The 17,670-nt window shown below is 48.6% G+C and overlaps 1 protein-coding gene across 1 annotated transcript in view; it reads right to left on the reverse strand.

The window, feature by feature from the left end:
* LRP4 (LDL receptor related protein 4) overlaps positions 1-17,670 on the reverse strand; it is a 62,737-nt gene that overhangs the window by 36,728 nt on the left and 8,339 nt on the right. The window contains exons 2-6 of the mRNA XM_074273003.1: positions 7,273-7,419; positions 3,122-3,238; positions 2,790-2,903; positions 1,822-1,938; positions 424-552 (exon numbers count right to left, since the gene is read on the reverse strand). Coding sequence (XP_074129104.1) covers positions 424-552; positions 1,822-1,938; positions 2,790-2,903; positions 3,122-3,238; positions 7,273-7,419 — 624 coding nt within the window. The remainder of the gene's footprint in view (positions 1-423; positions 553-1,821; positions 1,939-2,789; positions 2,904-3,121; positions 3,239-7,272; positions 7,420-17,670) is intronic.

Below are 17,670 nucleotides of genomic sequence, written 5' to 3' on the forward strand. Positions count from 1 at the left end.
AGGCCCAAGGAGGCTCGGGGGTCTGCTGGAGGTCACGGAGGAAGTTAGCAACTGTGCCTCGAGTCTCTCCGGCCATCTTTGATGCCACTGGGACAAGCTTCAGAAAGCAAGTCTCCTGGCCTGGGACCTCCAGGGAGCCTGGCCCACAGAGCAGACCCCAGAAATATTTATGAACAAACAGGAATGGCAGATGAACAAACAACGACTGAGGGAATGAGTGGCTGAGAGAACTAGGGAATATCCTAAGAAGGCTTCCTAGAATTCAGAGACTCATCCCTAAGACTTCCCTGCCCCACTCATCACTTTTTACCTAGTCATCCTATTCCCTCTCCAATACCCTTGCTGCCCACCTCCCATGCCCACTGACCGCCTCCATGCCCACTGCCCATCTCCTGTGCCCACCTCCCACCAAAGGAAACTCACAGCAGTCTGACTCATCGGACCAATCTCCACAATCATCATCGCCATCACAGTGGTAGATGTCCAGGATGCATCGGCCATAGGCACACTGGAATTCTTCCAGGCTGCAGGGGGGAGCAGGAACTGCCGAGGCTGATGGGATAAACAAGGGAAAATAGTCTCAGGCCTGGGCATTCCAGGCCCTTACTCCATTCAGGACTCAGCTCAAATGTCACTTCGGCCAAGTGGCCCTTTCCTAATTCTTCCAGCTATTAGCAACCCTCTCCCCAAAATATCACTCCATTTATTTCGTATAAATCCGGTTGTATTAATTCAGACCAAAGACTGAGAGCAAAGACGCCTTCTTTTGCTTAATACACAGTCAGTGACTGATTCACTTCCATGTCTTTGTACCAGTTGGCCCCGGTGCCTCGAATGCACTTAATCCCAATCCCTTCGTTTTAGAATCCTACGGTTCCTTAGCACTCAAGTCATGAGCAAACTTTTGAGGGAAGTCTGATCCCCTTAATTGTGGATTCTCTCTTCACAAATAACTATATGTGTAATGTATATATGTGTATTTATATTCATACTTATTTATTTGTGCCAGACTGATTGACCCAAGATAAACTATGTGTATTTATATTTATACTTATTTATTTGTGCCAGACTGGTTGACCCTAGACAAAGTATTTCATACACATATATAGCGATAGCTAGACATCTATCTAAATCTCTAGATCTATCTAGAGATATGTATCTAGATCTCTAGATGTCTCTCCCTACATACATACCCACCCACATACACACACACATTTATCAAAGTATATGTTGTAATTCCCCCCTCAGGCCTGTAGAAGGAAAACTTCCCGAGGGCAGCAGTGTTTTATGATTCACCTTTGTGTGCCTTAGACCCCTCAGTGACTTCCACATAGTAGGTGCTCAGTATAAATGGTTGGAGTAAACACTGACTTCTTTGGGAGGCAGAGTGTCATCCATGCTGAGCGTCCCAACTTAGATATCCCAGAGCTCTCTAGAGCAGTACCTTTGAGGATGCTTCAGTCGGATGGCCTCCCTACCCACATAAAGGGATCTGCTCAACTTCTCTCCAGGTCTAACAATAGTTACTTGAGTGGAAAGAGTGTCAGACTCGGGAGTTAGGAGACCTCAGACCTTAACAGTGTGCCCGTGGTCAAATCTCTCAACTTCATAGAGCCTCAGTTTGCTGATCTCTAAAATGGGGATAATCATTCTTTTAATCCACTTCATTATGAGGAAAGTGTTTTGCAAACTTGAAAGTCTCTTGAAAAGGTGAGTTGTTATATGAATGACCTCTAGAGGACTTGCCCTGTCCAGGGAGTGGTACCCATTCCCTGATCCAATTCCCATCGTGGTCCCTCCCAGGGGCCCAAAGGCACTCACGGCAGCTCTCCTCGTCCGAGCCGTCCTTACAATCCGTGTCACCGTCACAGTACCAATGTTCTGCGATGCAGCTGCCGTCACTACAGCGGAATTCCTTCTCGGAGCACTTGCGCATATCTGGGGAGACATTGGCCTGTTTGTTCCTGCCCCGGGGGGCTTCCCGAGATCCCCCAGCCCTGGAGAAAGGATCTGGTACCAAGCCCACCCTACTCCCAGACTTCTGCCTGGAGATTCCTCCAACCCTGGAGCCGATTCCAAGAGACAGATCAAACAGATCAAACACTGAGAGAGCTCTGTGGGACTCTGGTCCCTGGGGCACCTTCACTACTCAGTCCTGCCCGTTATCCTTCCAGCTGTACAAGTGAGAGCAGCCAGGATCTGGTGTGTAGTAACTATGCAAAGTAGTTGTCAAATGAAGTGAAGGGTTTCAAGAACTGCCTGGATTACTGCAGGCTGTCTTTAGCCCCTCTGCTACCCTATTGCTCTTTCCCCCGAGTCCCACTGGATTGATGGATTTATTGGGGGTTTTTAGGTCACAGTTAGTTTCTGCAGTTGTCTTCCTCTGTCCCCACAGTCCCATAAGCCTTCCCTTGTAACAAAGAAAAACTGCTTTGCTGATAGTGGCCCCATTGACTGTGTGTGGCAAGATAAGGAGCATTCTACACCCATAGACACCTTTGCTTCTTCAAGGGAAGAAAGGATGTGCTTTTGCTCACCTCCAGCACCTAGTACAGTGCCTGCACACAGTAGGCACTTAATAAATGGTTATTGATCATCTTGGGGCCAAGACAAGAGGATTTAGAGCTGGAAAGGCCCTGCCCCATCCTCGTCACTTTATAAATGAGAAGCTTTGGAAGCCTAGACAAGTTAAGTGACTTATCCAAATCAGCAGAACTGGGATTTCCCCCTTGGGTCCCTGATTCCAAATCCAGTGCTCCCCCCATCACATCGTGACACCTCCCACTCACCACACTGCTCATCACTGTTGTCCCCACAATCATTATCTCCATCGCAGTGCCACAGGCTTCGAATGCAGTAGCCATTCTGACAGGGGAACTCATCCTCCTCACACTCCCGAGGGGCTGCGGAATCAAGATGCAGAGAACTGGGTCGGCCTAAGGTGTTGGGGGCCCAGCCAGGCAGCCCTGAGGAGCCACCGGCTGGGTCACTGGGGGACGCTCACTGCCGGGCTTCCCAGAGCCAGAAGGGAAAGCCCCAGGGATTCTAGGGGATACTAGTAGTCCCTCTGGTCTGCAAAGTCCTCCCCCAGACTCCAGCCTCAGTCGCCAAGGGCACTTACGGCAGTCCTGCTCATCTGAGTCATCCTCACAGTCATTGTCGCCGTCACACACCCAGGACCGTCGGATACATTTCCCGTTGTCACAGTGAAAATCCAGAGGGGAACAGGTGGGGAGCACTGACCAGGGGAGAGAAAGCATAAGTGAGTCAGCATCTGTGCTCTGGCCCAAACTCTATAACACACACACACACACACACACACACACACACACACACACACACACACACAGAGACACACAGAGGAGACAGAGACAAAGACAAGAGACAGAGAAAAAAACAAAGAGAGATAGAGAGACAGAGGCTAAGACCAAACAGAGAGATAAAGATGAGAGACAGAGAGAAAAAGACAGAGACACAGAGATACTCAGAGAGAAAGGGGAGAGAAATAGCAACTGAGAGGGAGATAAAGAGAAACAGAAAGGAGAGAAGAGAGTGTAACAGAAAGCAATATGGAGAGAAAGAGAGAGACAGAGACAGACAGACAGAGACAAACAAAGACAAAAACAAAGATAGATTGAGAGACAGAGAGAAAAAAACAAAGACAGACAAACACACAGGGACAGAGAGAGAGAGAGAGAAAAGAGAGACAGAGAGACAAACAGAGAAACGGAGGGAGGGAAGGAGAGAGAATGAACACAATTTGGAGCCAACAGAACCTGGATTTTAACCTAATCATTATCATTTCCTAGCTGTGTGACCAAAGGCTGTGCAGGTTCCTCATCTGTACAATGGGCATGCATAAGAGATGTGTCTTAGTGGACAGAGACCCTTCTGTGGAGTCAGAAAGGCCTGGGCCCAAGCACACACTGGTGACTGACTCGGACAAAGGACTTGACCCTCCATGACACTCCCCCGTCCCCTGAGAGTCTCTGAGCCTACACACTCCAGAAGGGAAGCTAATCAGCTGAGGTGAAGGGAATTTGTATCCTGGGAGACCCATCAGTGACTGCAGGTCAAGCCTGACACTTTCCCCTCCCACAAATTATTCTCCCTAAGAACTACCCCAGAGGCTTGTTGGAGATCAGTTTGCCAGTGTTAGCAGAGAGGTAAAGTGATGGGAGTGGGCAGCAGGCCAGCCTCTGTTAGGAAGAAATGGGCTGAAATCATACTCTGACACAATGGTTTTGAGACCCTAGTGCCTCAACTCCTCAAAAGTGCCTAAATGGCACCTGTAATTCCTCCCTGACAATTCCCTCTCCTGATGAAGTTGGGCTACATACTCCCTACGCCACCAAAACAGCGTTCCAGAAATGTGAATGATTATTATAGGGTAGGCTATCGGTGTGTTATGATGGGAAAAGTCCTAGCTTTTCAGTCAGAAGACCGAGGTTTCAATACCATCTCTCATACATATATAACTTAACCTTCACTGGGACTTGGTTTCCCCACCTGCAAATTGTAGGGGTTGGACTATATGGCCTCCGAGGCCCTTCCAACTCTTGCTCCCTGATCTTTAAAAGGCCCAAATTAGGCAATTAAAACCTTAAGGAAATTAAGAGGGAACAAAAGAAAAGAAGGGAGAAAAAGGAAATGTCTTTTTTTTCCCCTCCCAACTTTCCTCTTGGGAAATCCATGTTGTTGATATGTAATGAGTACCTTGTCTGGGCTCGTTAGCTCAACTGGATAGAATGGGTGTTAATGAGGTCAAGGTTGCAGGTTCAATCCCTATCAAGACCAATTAACTTCAGAAGGAGAAAAACTCTGCTCAAGGTCACAGATTATATCCCCCACCCCCTCCAGCCACTCCTGCTAATTCCTGCTCTGGCACAAGCCGGGGGAACTGGTCTCAGAGGCTGGAAGGTGAGTTGGGAATATGGCCCCTGGATACACAGAACAGGGCGGGCCAGTCGAGTGGGTGCACTCACTAACTGAGAGGTCAGGGATGCTCACAGCATGGGTGAACCTGGAAGGCAACAGGTCTGCCCAATGTGGAGCAGAAATTAAAAAAAAACAAACGGATAATAATAATAAAATAAAAATAGCCAGCATTTGTAGAACACAAGAGGATGTGCTCAAAGGCATGCATTATATGTTTACTCTTTTGATCCTTACCAAAAATGCTATGAAGAAGATGTTATTATTATCATTATCATTTTACAGATGGGGAAACTGAGGCAAAGGGCCACACAGTCAGCAAGTATCTGATCTGATCTCAGAGCTTGTCAATTCCAAGTCCAGAACTAATCACTGAGCAACCTAGTTACTTATGTATATATACATGAAAAGTATCATAGTATGGTCCATAGCAAACTGGTCTTTAAGAATGAGGAAACAAAGGGGCAGCTAGGTGGTGCAGTGGATAGAGCACCAACCCTGAAGTCAGGAGGACCCAAGTTCAAATCTGATCTCAGACACTTAACACGTCTTAGCTGTGTGACCCTGGGCAAGTCACTTAACCCCAATTGACTCCGAAAATATATATATTAAAATGAAGAAACAGAGAAGTGCCAGTTTCTTTCCCCATTGAACAACATTCCTACGACTAAAGAAGTGATGTAGAAGATATGATCAAGGACTGATCTGATTGGAAAATGAGATGGGCTGATCATACAGCTAGATCATGGGTTGGATGGATCTGAGTTCAAATCCAGCCTCAGATACTTAACTGTGTGACCTTGGACAGATCCCTTACCCCATCTGTCACAGTTTCCTCTTCTGTAAAATGGGGATAAGAATTACACCTACCTCCCAGGGTTGATATGGAATCAAATGATATAATATTTGTAAAGTACCTAGCACAGAGTCTAATAATGCGTTTTCCTTAATTCAAAGCTATTTAAAAAGATGTCTGGATCAATTCTGATAGACATGACTCTCCCAAAATGAGATGACTAAGGTCAGTGCCAATGGTCTTGTGATGGAGAGAGCCATCTGCACCCAGAGAGAGGACTATGGGAACTGAATGGGGATCCCAACATAGCATTTTCCCTCTTTTTATTGTTGTTTGCTTGCATTTTATTTCCTTTCTCATTTATTTTCCTGTTTGATTTGATTTTTCTTGGGCAATAAAATAATTGTATGACTATGTACATATATATATATATATATATTGGATTTAGCATATATTTCTGCCATGTTTAATATTGAATTGCTTGTCATCTAGAGGAGGAGGTGGGGGAAGAGGAGGGAAGATTGGAACAGGGTTTGGCAAGGGTTAATGTCAAAGAATTCATGAATATGTTTTGAAAATAAAAAGCTTTAATAAAAAAATTGTAAAAAGGCATCTGGGTTGTACACACACACAAAAGGCCTTTGTATTTTGTTTTAAACATGTATTACTGTTCCATGGATGCCTCCACAGTCAAGTAATAGAAACAAAAATATGTTTCCTATTTATTTAGTATTTAATTATCTATGAATGGGACCCTTGCCTTGGGGAGAATATAAGTGCTTCGAGGGCAGTAACTATTTTGTTTGTGTGTCCCCAGACTCTGGTGATGTGTCAGGCACTTTAGGGATGTTTAAAGTGGACTAAAGTGGAATGTGCTGAGGTGGCCCTCATGGCAGACTGGGGAAGGTATATCCCTGCTCTAAGATTCCACCTGTACAGGTACATTAGGAACAGCCAATCCTCGTGCCTGGGAGGACGTCTCTTAGACTCAGACACACAATGTCTTAGCAAACCAAGAAGCCCCATCCCAAGGTCAGCTGCTGTCCTGCTGGGCCCTTCCCAAATCTTTCCCCTTGGGGGCAGCTAGGTGGCGCAGTGGATAGAGCACCAGCCCTGAAGTCAGGAGGACCTGAGTTCAAATCTGACCTCAGACACTTAACACGTCATAGCTGTGTGACCCTGGGCAAGTCACTTAACCCCAGCCTCAGGGGAAAAAAAAAAAAAAAAAAACCTTTCCCTGGCTCCCACCTCTCTTCAGGCCTTTTCCAGTAGATATTTTGCTGCACATGTGGCCACCTTGTTGCTGATGTGCCGTACTTACACTCATCTCTGTACCATCTCCAGTTAAAAACTGCCTTGTAATTGATTTTCTATCTAATTTGCTTGTCACTCTAGTGCACAGAGTTTCCCTTGATGGCACAGAAGCTCCCTGAGGGCAGGAACGCTTTCATTTTGTCTAAGCCAGTGATCTGGCTCCATGGTGGAAGGGTCCCCATCATTCCCCCCCTGCCCCTGCCCCCATTCCCTGAGGAATCTCTTACTACAGCCATCCTCATCGCTATGGTCCCCGCAATCATTGTCACCGTCACACTGCCACTGGGCCGGGATGCAGGTGCACTCTCCCAAAGCGCTCACCGCACATGTGAAGTGGCTTCGGCCACACGCACATTCAGGACTGCTGGACAGGCCTGGGGGAGAGAGAACACGGTCAAGGGTAAGAATGGAGCTGGGTCCTCTGCTCTGGAGCTGGGGTTTCTGGGGCGGCGGGAGGGGTCTCCCTCATCTGCCTTGACTTACATCGTCAGGAATATACCAAACCCGCTGACATTTGCTCAGTCACTCTCCTCCAGGACCTTAGTCATTCTATCTTGGAACACCCAGAAAAAAAGGGATTTGGGGGAGCTAACTGCCCTCCTAATCCTTTAGCTGCAGAATTGGAGTACCCCCCTTAGGAAGAGCTAGCCAGGGGAAAGGTGGACTTATGGTTGCTCACCCATTTCTGTTTCTAAAACTTTACACTTACTGGGTGGGCCTGAACAGAGGGTGTCTGGGAGGGGAAAGCGAGGGCAAAGCGCCAGGGAAAGGGGACTGGATTAGGAATCATGGCTAAGTCTGGCTTCAGACGTTCGCCAGCCAGGGAGGGGAGCAGGGGGCTGGGCTGGAGGTCCCTTCTGGATAGATCCCAAGGAGGGGATGGGGCAGAGTGAAGTGGCTTAAGGGAGATCCCGGGTGAACTCTGGGAACTTTTCACTCCCATATAAACATCAGCTATTGTTATGGGGAGAGAAGGATCTCAGATCCCAGATCTAGAACCTGGGGATCAGCTGGTCCAAGCCTCGCTCTTTTCAGACAGGAAAGGGAGGCTCAGAGAAGTGGGGGTGACTGGCTCTGAGTCTCTGGGCAGGAAGCCAAGTTTCAGGGGGTCTTCATTCCTTCCTCTATAAAATGATCCCGGACTTAGAGACCTCTCAGGCCCCTTACAGCTTGAAGTCCGTGATTCTGCGGGCGCTGTCAGCCAGAGGGAAAGGCTCTATATGATCCGGTAACTCTCCTGGGCCTCAGTTTCCTCCTTTGTAAAATGGGAGGGTCGCCCTTCCAGCTCCCAAGCGCTGTCAGTGGCGCGAGGCCCCACCCCCTCCCGTGTGCCAGGCTCTCCCCGGCCCGCTCCCGCTCAGGCAGGGCACTAAGTTCCGAGGATTCCCACGGCCGGCCCCGAGGGGAAGCAGCCGGGAAGTCGGGTACCTGCCGGGGCGAGGGCGGCCGGAGGCGGGGCCGGAGCCCCTTCCAATCCCCAGGCGGGGGCTGGGGGGCGGGGCTCGGGGAGGCGGCCCCTCCCCCGCCCCAGCCAGACCCCGCTGGGCAGGGCTATTGAGCCGGGAGCGATCCCCCCGGCCAAGTCCCATGACCAGCTGCAGTGCCCCTTCCCCGGCGTGCCCAGCAGGATGCCCTGCGATGGCGTGTGAACGGCTCTGTGCCCCCGCTCCTGCCTGGGCGGGAACAAAAGGCCCTTCCAGGGTCACTCGCCCCCCCCCCCTTTCAGCTGGTCCGGGTCCCGCCGCCCGGCCCGTCGGCCCCCGCGCAGCGCCGAACGAGTGTGGGACTGGGAGCGTCGGGGAGGGGAGTGGGGAGGGGCGCGGGGTTCTCCCTCCCCTCCCCCGCCCCGCGGCAGCCCAGCCTGGGAATCGGGAGGGCGAGGCTCCTCCTCGTCCCCCTCCCTCCTTCCTTCCCCTCCCTGCGCTCTCGCCCGGGGTCCCCAACTAAACAGAAACACACACTCCCCCCCCCCCCCCAACAGGACTCGCTCCACACTGCCTCCCCGGCTTTGTCACAGGGCGAAATTGTTGGCTGGCTGGGGCGGCGGCGCAGTGGTTAGAGCATCAGCCTTGAAGTCAGGAGGACCCGAGTTCAAATCTGGCCTCAGACACTTACCACTTTCTGGCTGAGTGACTGCACCCCAATTGCCTCAGCAAAAAGAAAAAGAAATGACGACTTGAGTTAGAGGGGCCGCGGTGGGAAGGAAGTTGGAGGCCCGACATGGGCACATGGCTGTGCGGCTCAGCCCTCAGCCCCGCACGGGGAGCACAACCAGGAGCTTCCCGTCGGGGCTCGTCCTCCCAGGTCACCTGCCTTCATTCTGAGGGATCTCAGAGGTCATCCAGTCCAACTCTCCCCTATTTTTCAGATAAGGAAACTGAGGCCCAGAGAGAAGCGAGTCACCTAAAGATCACATACCCAGCAGGTGAAAGTCAGGGTTCGAATCCACAATTATCTCATAGAAACAATAGACAGTCAGGTGGTGCTGTAGTGGATAGACTACCGTAGTGCATGGAGCACTGGGCTTAGACTTAAGAAGACTCAGCTTCCTGAGTTCAAATCCAGCTTCTGACACTTATTGGGGAGGGGGGTGATCCTGAGCAAGTCACTTAATCCTGTTTACTTCCATTTCCCCATCTGTAAATTAAGCCGGAGGAGGAAATGGCCCACCACTCCAGCATCTCTGTCAAGAAAACCCCCAAAATGGGGTCACGGAGAGTTTGAAATGACTGAACAAAACAAGTAACAGCACCAGGACTGAGAAAGCATGGAGGAGTGAATGCAATATGGCGACACCTGGGAAAAGGATGACAATGGCCAAGGGCAGCTTTCAGCAGTGTGTGCTAAAGTCTTCCTGGGGGTTAGCGATCACAGAGACGAATACCAGACAATAAACCTCAAGGGCCTCTGTTCCCCAGACAGAGCTGACTTCCTGCCCAACAGTATTATTGGGAATTTGGAGGCAGGCCTGACCCTTCCATGGCCAGCATTGGGGAGGGTCACTCAGTCACAGTAAAAGGCGATGGGGCACACACACAAAAGCAGGGTCTCCATGACAACTTCCGATTCATCTCTGGGGGTCCCCAACTGCGCAGTCTAAATCTCATTTCTCACTAGAGCTTTGACGGAGATGAAAAAAGGAGAGTTCAAACCCTTTAACTTAAGAGAAACAATATGGTTCAGACCAGAGGCCCAGCCTCGAGTCAGGAAAAACTGGGGTTCTAGTCCTCCGTCTAACACATTCCTCTTAATGTGTGATGCTGGGCAAGGCTCTGAGATTTTATAGACTAGTTGCTCTGTGTATTGATGGAGGGAGTTTCCACACTCAAAGAAATGGGAGAACCCCCCCCAAAGCCCCATTTTTCAGAGGAATAAGAAGCAGTGGAGTGAAACAAGAGTGCGGGTAATTATTTGAATTTTTAAAACTCAAGTTAAGATACCCAAATATACCAAATGCCAAGCTCCCTCATTTCATAAAATAGTTTTCTATTTCCCTAGCCTGATGAGATAATACACATAAAACTGTAAAGTGCTACATAACTGTTAGTTATTGTCATTATTATCATGTCATCTGGCCAGGGAAAAGTCTTTTCAACACTGTATCCACAGAAGCTTCCTGGGAAGAAAATGCCCTACCCTTGGATTTATCAATTCCTTAACAATCCCCCAGAGCTTTATTTTAGAGAAAAAGTGAAAGTTTCCCCCTCTTTTCAGCTTCTAGGAAGTCATAAAGATAAGGCAGCACAAGCCCCAAAGCATTAATTGAGTGTCTACTTTGGCAAAGACTGGGTTCTTCATACCAGTGCTTTAGGTGTTGGTCTTAAGAAGATCTTGGTCATCTGCCCTAAGCTCCTTCTCCATTCCAATTCCCCACTTCCCAAAACCCCTCCCCCAGCTGGGCTCCTTTGCTCCCATCTCAGAACTCAAGGAGGCCCTTCTAGTCAAATTGGAGAGCTCCCCCTGTGCCCCTGATCCATCTCCTCCTCTCTCTTCCAGTTCTTTGATCATGCTCCCTTTCTCTTATTTTCAGCCATTTCTTACCCAGCAGCTCCTTCTCTGCTGCCTTCCACATGCCCAGTTCTCTGACACCCTTAAAAAACCAACCAAAAACCCTCCTTCGATTGAGACTGCCATCCCCTCAAATGACTGTCCCATAGCTCTCCCTTCTGAGTCAAGTTCCTTAAAAAAAAAAAGGAAGTTGTCCATGTGCTAGTTTTTCACCTCCTAGTCTCTTTTGCAGTCAGCCTGCTTTCATTTCACCATTTCCTCAATGATCTCTTTACTGTTAAATCCAGTGACTCTGATGAGCGCCCACTCCTTCTTTGGCTACACGTCCATCACCAGATTCTCTTATTATTTAAACCTTTGTCTCCTTTGCAGGATCATCATCCATGTCCCACTCTCCATTGGTGGGTATATCTGAGATTCTGTCCTCGGTCTTAGCGGCTCAGTGGCCTTATTAGCTCCCATAGAGTCAGTTATCGTCTTTATGCATTTAACTCCTTGCATAATGCAATTCACGTGTCTTTCCTGAGCTCCAAGTCTACAATTCCACGAGCTTTTTGGATATCTCTCCCCTTAAATGTCCCATAAACATCTCAAACTCAACTTGTCAAAGAGAATCCTTATCTTCCCCCTAAACTCACTTTTATGGGTAGCTAGGTGGCGCTGCAGTGGATAGTCAGGAAGACATCTTCCTGAGTTCAAATCGAATCTCAGACATTTACTGGCTGTGTTACCCTGGACAAATCACTTCACCCTGTTTGCCTCAGTTTCCTCATCTGTAAAATGAGTTGAAGAAAAAAAATGGCAAACTAGTCTACTATCTTGGCCAAGAAAATGGGGTCACAAAGAGTGAGATGTGACTGAAGAACTACTGAACAATAAAATCCCATCTTTCTTTTTTTCTCAGGTCTGGATTTCCACCAAAGGTACGACTTTGCTTGCTTGTGTCTCTACACAGGTCGGCAACCTCAAAGTCATCCTCAATTTTCTTCTCTCAGCCCTTATAACCAGTAGTTGCCAAGTATCATGGATTCTATCTGCTCAATATCACTCATATCCTTCCTCTCCTTATTCATATTCCAATCCAGTTTCTAATCACTATACTCTAGTTTCCTTCTTGATGTTGCTGCCTCCAGTCTCTCCCCTATAGAACAATCCTTTGAACTGATATTCTTAAAGCACAGGCCGAGCCACATCCTGCCACTACTGCTCAAAAAACTCGACTGTTTTTCCATTGCTCCCAGGATAAAATACAAATATAATTTTCTCTGTTTGGCATTTAAAACCTAGTTCCCATCTGTCTTCAGGTTTATTACACACAGTTGCCTCTCCTAAAATCAGGCCTATTTGCCATTTCCCATTTATGACAATCTATTCCTTATATGATATTATCTTTAGGAACCTTCCTTTGCTCACACACAAGATATCAGCTCCGTCTCTCACCTCCACACCTTAGCATCAGTTGTTTTTCCATATCTGGGACATTCTCACTTCTTGAAGACCTTCATTCCCTTCAAAATTCAAGTGCTACCTCCCTCTGAAAGCTTTTCCTGATTCCCCTAGCTGGTGATACTCTGTCCCCAAACCACTGTAATTATTTTGACTACGTCTTATATTTACTTATCTGTGAAGCTGTTGCTTCCCTCTGGTAGAATGTAAGCTTCTTGAGGGCAGGAGTTACCTCATTTTTGTATTTATCTCCCCAGTGTTAGATCAGCTACTGATGTATAGAAGCCCACTTGTCATACTGATTGTTAAAGAAAGAAAAAAGGTCTGGGAGGGCTTAATAGATTGAATATCCAATATGAGTCAATGGTGCAATATGGCAGTCAAAAAGTTAATGTGAATGATCTTGGGCAGCATGAATATCCAGGCTTGAGGGAGCTGATGCTCTAGCTAGACTCGACAGAGTATTGGGGTCAGTTCTGAGGTCATATCTTAGGAAGGATGTTGGCAAGTGAGAGGGTGTCCGACGTGATCAAGGGCCAGGATTTGTAGAAGACTCAGCTGAAGGACTTGGAGACCTGAAGATTGGATTGGTCCCTGATAAGTGACTTTAAGTATTTCAAGGGCGACCGTGTGAAACAGAGAACACTTGTTCTACTTGGCCCTTGAAGGCAGAACCAGAAGCAATGGGAGAAGTTTCAGAAAGGAAGATTTCAGTATGATGTAAGGATAAATATCCTAACAGAGCTATTGGGTAGTGGAATGGATAGCCTTGAGAGAGAGGCTTTCTCCCTCCCCCAAGATCTTCAATGGACAGGTATAGCTCAGAGAAAAGAGAATAGGTTGGAATCCCAACTCTGCAATCTAATACAACTGTGACCTTGGATGAGTCACTTCTCATCAGTAAAATAGGGAAGAGGCCTGGATGAGCTAGCTAACTCTGACGTCCTTCGTAGGAGCAAAGGGTCAAGCTTTCTAACAGGTTCCTCTAAGAAAGTTCCCTGAGTTTTTCCAAATGGAAAGTACAGGACCAAAGGGTGGGCAGCAGTCCTTACTGGTACGATAGAATTATAGGTTTAGAGCTAAAGAGGACCTCAGAGGCTATCTGGTCAACCCACTCTTATTTGACTGAGGGGGGAACTGAGGGTAGAAAGATTAAGTGAATTATCTGACAGGGGCAGAAGTAGAAGAGATGAGATTTGAACCTCTGCTTCCAAAAACCCATTTTTCCCCCACAGTATCTCCCTGTCTTGTTTAGATCAACCACGAAGCCCCACTTGCTTCCATGATGCTTGACTTTTTTTGAGATGGGTATTTTCTTCACCTCCCCTTTCCCATGACTTGAATAACCAACAGAATATACACTTCCTAAGGGCATGGGCAGTTTTATTGTTTTCTTTACATTGCCATTGCCTGGCACACAGAGGGCACTTTTAAATCTTTGTTGAATTTGATATGTAATTTTTGAGAGTCTCTCTGGCTGAAAATTCACTACCTTGAAGCCAGTCTAGGATGGTGGACCTCTCCAAACATAGCTGGGGTGGCCTCTAAATGTGGCCTTCCTTCTAGGAGGAAAGGAATAGAAGGCAGTGTGGTGCTGTGGGAATGAGCAACCAGCTTAGAGTCAATAAGTCCTGAGTTCAAATTCTGATCCTGTCATTTACTGCTTGGATGGCTCTGACCAAGTCACTTAACTCCGGAAATCTCAGATTTCTCATCCTCACCCATAAAATGAGGTGTTTGGACAAAAGGAACTCTAAGATCTCTTCAAATCTAAGTCTGTGACTCTGTGATGCTCATCACACCATTCTCTGGAAAGAAAAATGAGAGACCAAATCGTGGAGCTAATAGAATTACGGATGTGGAGCCTGGTTAAACAAAGCATTAGGGAGTCTTCTAGCCTTGCCTGGAAAGCTCTCTCTACCTTCCTTCAAAGTACAGTGCAAAGCTCTTCTAAGAATTGAGGGGATACCCATCAATTGGGTAATGGTTGAACAAGCTGTTGCATAAACTGTAATGAAATACTCTTGTGTTATAAGATGTGACAAGCAGAAAAACTGGGAAAGGCTTGTATGAACTGATGCAAAGTGAAATGAACAGAATTAGGAGAATGTTACACACAATAACAGCAAAATCATTCAACGAAGAACTTGTGAATGATTTAGCTGTTCTCAGCAATATAATAATCCAAGACAATCCCAAAGGACTCATTCATGATAAAGTGAGCTATCTGTCTCCAGAGAAAGAACTGATCCTGTCTGAATACAGACTGAAGCATGCTAATTTCCTTTCTTTCGTTCATTCCTTCCTTCCTTCTTTCCTCCCTCCTCTTTCTTTTCTTTCCTTCCTTCCTTCTTTCTTTCTTTCTTCTTTCTTTCTTTTTCTTTCTTTTTCTTTCTTTTTCTTTCTTTCTATCTCTCTTTCTCTTTCTTTTTCTTTCTTTCTTTCTCTCTCTCTTTTTTTTCTCTCTTTTTTCTCTCTCTCTTTCTTTCTTTCTTTCTTTCTTTCTTTCTTTCTTTCTTTCTTTCTTTCTTTCCTTCCTTTCTTTTCTTTCTCTTTCCTTTGTTCATTCTCCCTCTCTCCTTCCTTCTTTCTCTCTTTCTTTTCTTTTTCTTTCTTTCTCTTTCCTTTGTTTTTTTTTTCTCTTTCTCTTTCCTTTGTTCCTTTTCTCTCTCCTTTCTTAAGTCTTCTTGTACAAAATGTTACTATGGACATGTTTTACATTACACCTATATAAACTATATCAGATTGCTCACCAGGGGCAAGGGGGAGGGAGGTTTACAATTTGGAACTCAAAACCTAAAAAAAAGTTTAAAAATTTTTGTTTTAACATGTCGTTAGGGAAAAGATAAAATATTATTTAAAAAATAAACAAAACAAAGTACTGTGCAGGAACATCTCCTTCAGGGGCCCTTTGCTGGCCTCCCCAGCTGTTCAATGACTTTCTATTTACTCTGGGGGATATTTTGTATATTCCAGGAGTAGCGGAAAAAGCTCGGACTCTCACTTTCCAGCTTAGTGATCTTGGGAGTCTCAGTTTCCTCTAAAGAAGAGGATGGGCTTAGATGACCTCTGAGCCCTCTTCCAACTCTAAAGCTATGCTCTAAATCTGTCTATGTCTATTATTTCCCTTGTAGAACATGAGGGTTTAGAACCAAGCAGAACCTTGGACCCCCACTCATTTGACAGAGGAGGAAAACTCAGGCTAGAGAGGTTAAGTGAATTGTCCAACGAGCATTTTTTGGTCTCTGTAGCCCAGAGCCTGGAACATAGTGGGTTCTCAATAAATGTTTGTTATATGGAACTGAATAACCCGGGAAGGAAGGTGCCAATAATAATAATAATAATGGCATGTTGTTGATTAGCATTATCAACACCCATTTTATTGATGAGAAAACTGAGGCTCAGACAGAAGTGATCTGGGCCAGGGTCTTGGCCTGAGATTCCCATTGAGCTCTCCTGATTTCAGGTCTGGGGCTCCATGTTTTCCTTTTACTGAGGAAATTAACGTGACTTTTGTATCCAACATTTTCTGCTTTCCCTCGGAGTTCCCTCGGAGTTCCCTCCCTTCCTAAGCTGCCGGAAAGAACCAGAAACAGTTGGGCAGGAGAAGGGGGCCCTGTGGCCCTTCCTTTCCCGGCGGCCCCTCGGCCGGGTTTGCACCCGCAGGGGCCGGTTCCGCGGCTGGCTGGCACGCGGGCTTCCCCCGGGAGCGGGCGGGGAGAGTCCCGGCGCGGAGGGGCAAGCTCGCGGCGGCCGGCGCGGGGCTCTCTGGGACTCGGGGGAAGCGCCGAGGTTCGCCCTCCGCTGAGCGCTCCCCTCCCCCACGCCGAGTTCCATCAGGTGTCTTTCCCAGCAGCGGGGGCTGCCAGCTCGCTGCCCTTGGCCGGGGAGGAGGGGGCGGCGCGCCCCCGAGCCCCGGTGGGAGCTCCGGGTGATAAATTATGCAGCACCTTTGTGTGGCTGCCTCTGGGCCGGCGGGGAGGCTCTCTCCCCCGGCTTTTGTTTCCGGCTTTGATCCCAGTTCTGATCCCCAGCCCGGCGCGGAGGTGCGGGGAGGAGGGGGGCGGGGAGCAAGTCCCGCTGGCCAAGTTGGGGCTTGCCGCGGCGGGGAGGCCTTCCCGGTCCCACCTGGGGCTGCCCCCCCCCCCGCAGCTTCCCAGGTCCCCTTCGCCTTGCGGGGGGGGGCAGTGTGCCCCTCCTCTCCCCCTCCTCCCCCCCCTCCCCCCCCCCCCCCCCCCCCCCCCCGCCAGCGCACGTGTTTGATGGGTGGGCTGCGACTCCTCCAGGCCTGGCACTTATTTTGACAGATGCCTGGTGCGAGGCGGGGATTTCTAAGGGAAAAAGCAGACTCAGCCCCTCCCCAGGCTTTCAGGGGTACCCAGGGGCAACCGAGGCTGGGCACTTTCTGCACATCAAAAACACAGAGGCCCGAGAAAATGGAGCCCGAGCCAGGCGGAGCCAGGAAACCGGCGGCAGCCCCGAGGCTCTCCCCTACGGCCAAGGCCAAAGGCGGTCCCCATCACGGGACCCAGGAAACAAAGGGAGGCGACTGGAACGCGGGGAGCTGGGGGCTCGCTGTGATGCCATCCAGAGCAGGAAGGGACCCCGGAAGCCAGCCTGGCCCAGGCCTAACCTGGTCGGGAGAGCCAAGTTTGCCCCCCAGCCCCTCCCTTACATGCCTGGCCCAGGGGCCCAAAGCAGAGTGGCAGAAGTGAGAGCAGCTCCATGATCCCTGGCTGAAAAAGGCGGCCAGGGGTCCAAGAGCAGCTCCAGGTCCCAGGGCCAGGCAGCTCAGAGAGGCAGCCCGGAGCTCAGGGGTCCCAGGGCCAGGCAGCTCAGAGAGGCAGCCCAGAGCTCAGGGGTCCCAGGGCCAGGCAGCTCAGGGAGGCAGCCCTGGAGCTCAGGGGCCTTGATGAGTGGGTGGGCGCATGGGGAAAGAGCAACTCCCAGACTACTCGGGGATGCTGACGCAGAGACACTTTCAGACTCAAGACCTGCTCTCCCAGGAGGATGAAATAATAACTCACTCATGCAACGGTTCACAAAGCATCCTGCAATTAACATGTCACTTGGTCGTCCCAAGTGGCAGAGGGGAGATCAGCTCCATGATCCCTAAAGTGGGCTGCTGTTATCCTCTATTTTACAGATGAAGAAACTGAGTCTCAGGGTGT

The sequence above is a fragment of the Sminthopsis crassicaudata genome, chromosome 6, assembly GCF_048593235.1.
Source record: "Sminthopsis crassicaudata isolate SCR6 chromosome 6, ASM4859323v1, whole genome shotgun sequence".
Classification (NCBI taxonomy): Eukaryota; Metazoa; Chordata; class Mammalia; order Dasyuromorphia; family Dasyuridae; genus Sminthopsis; species Sminthopsis crassicaudata.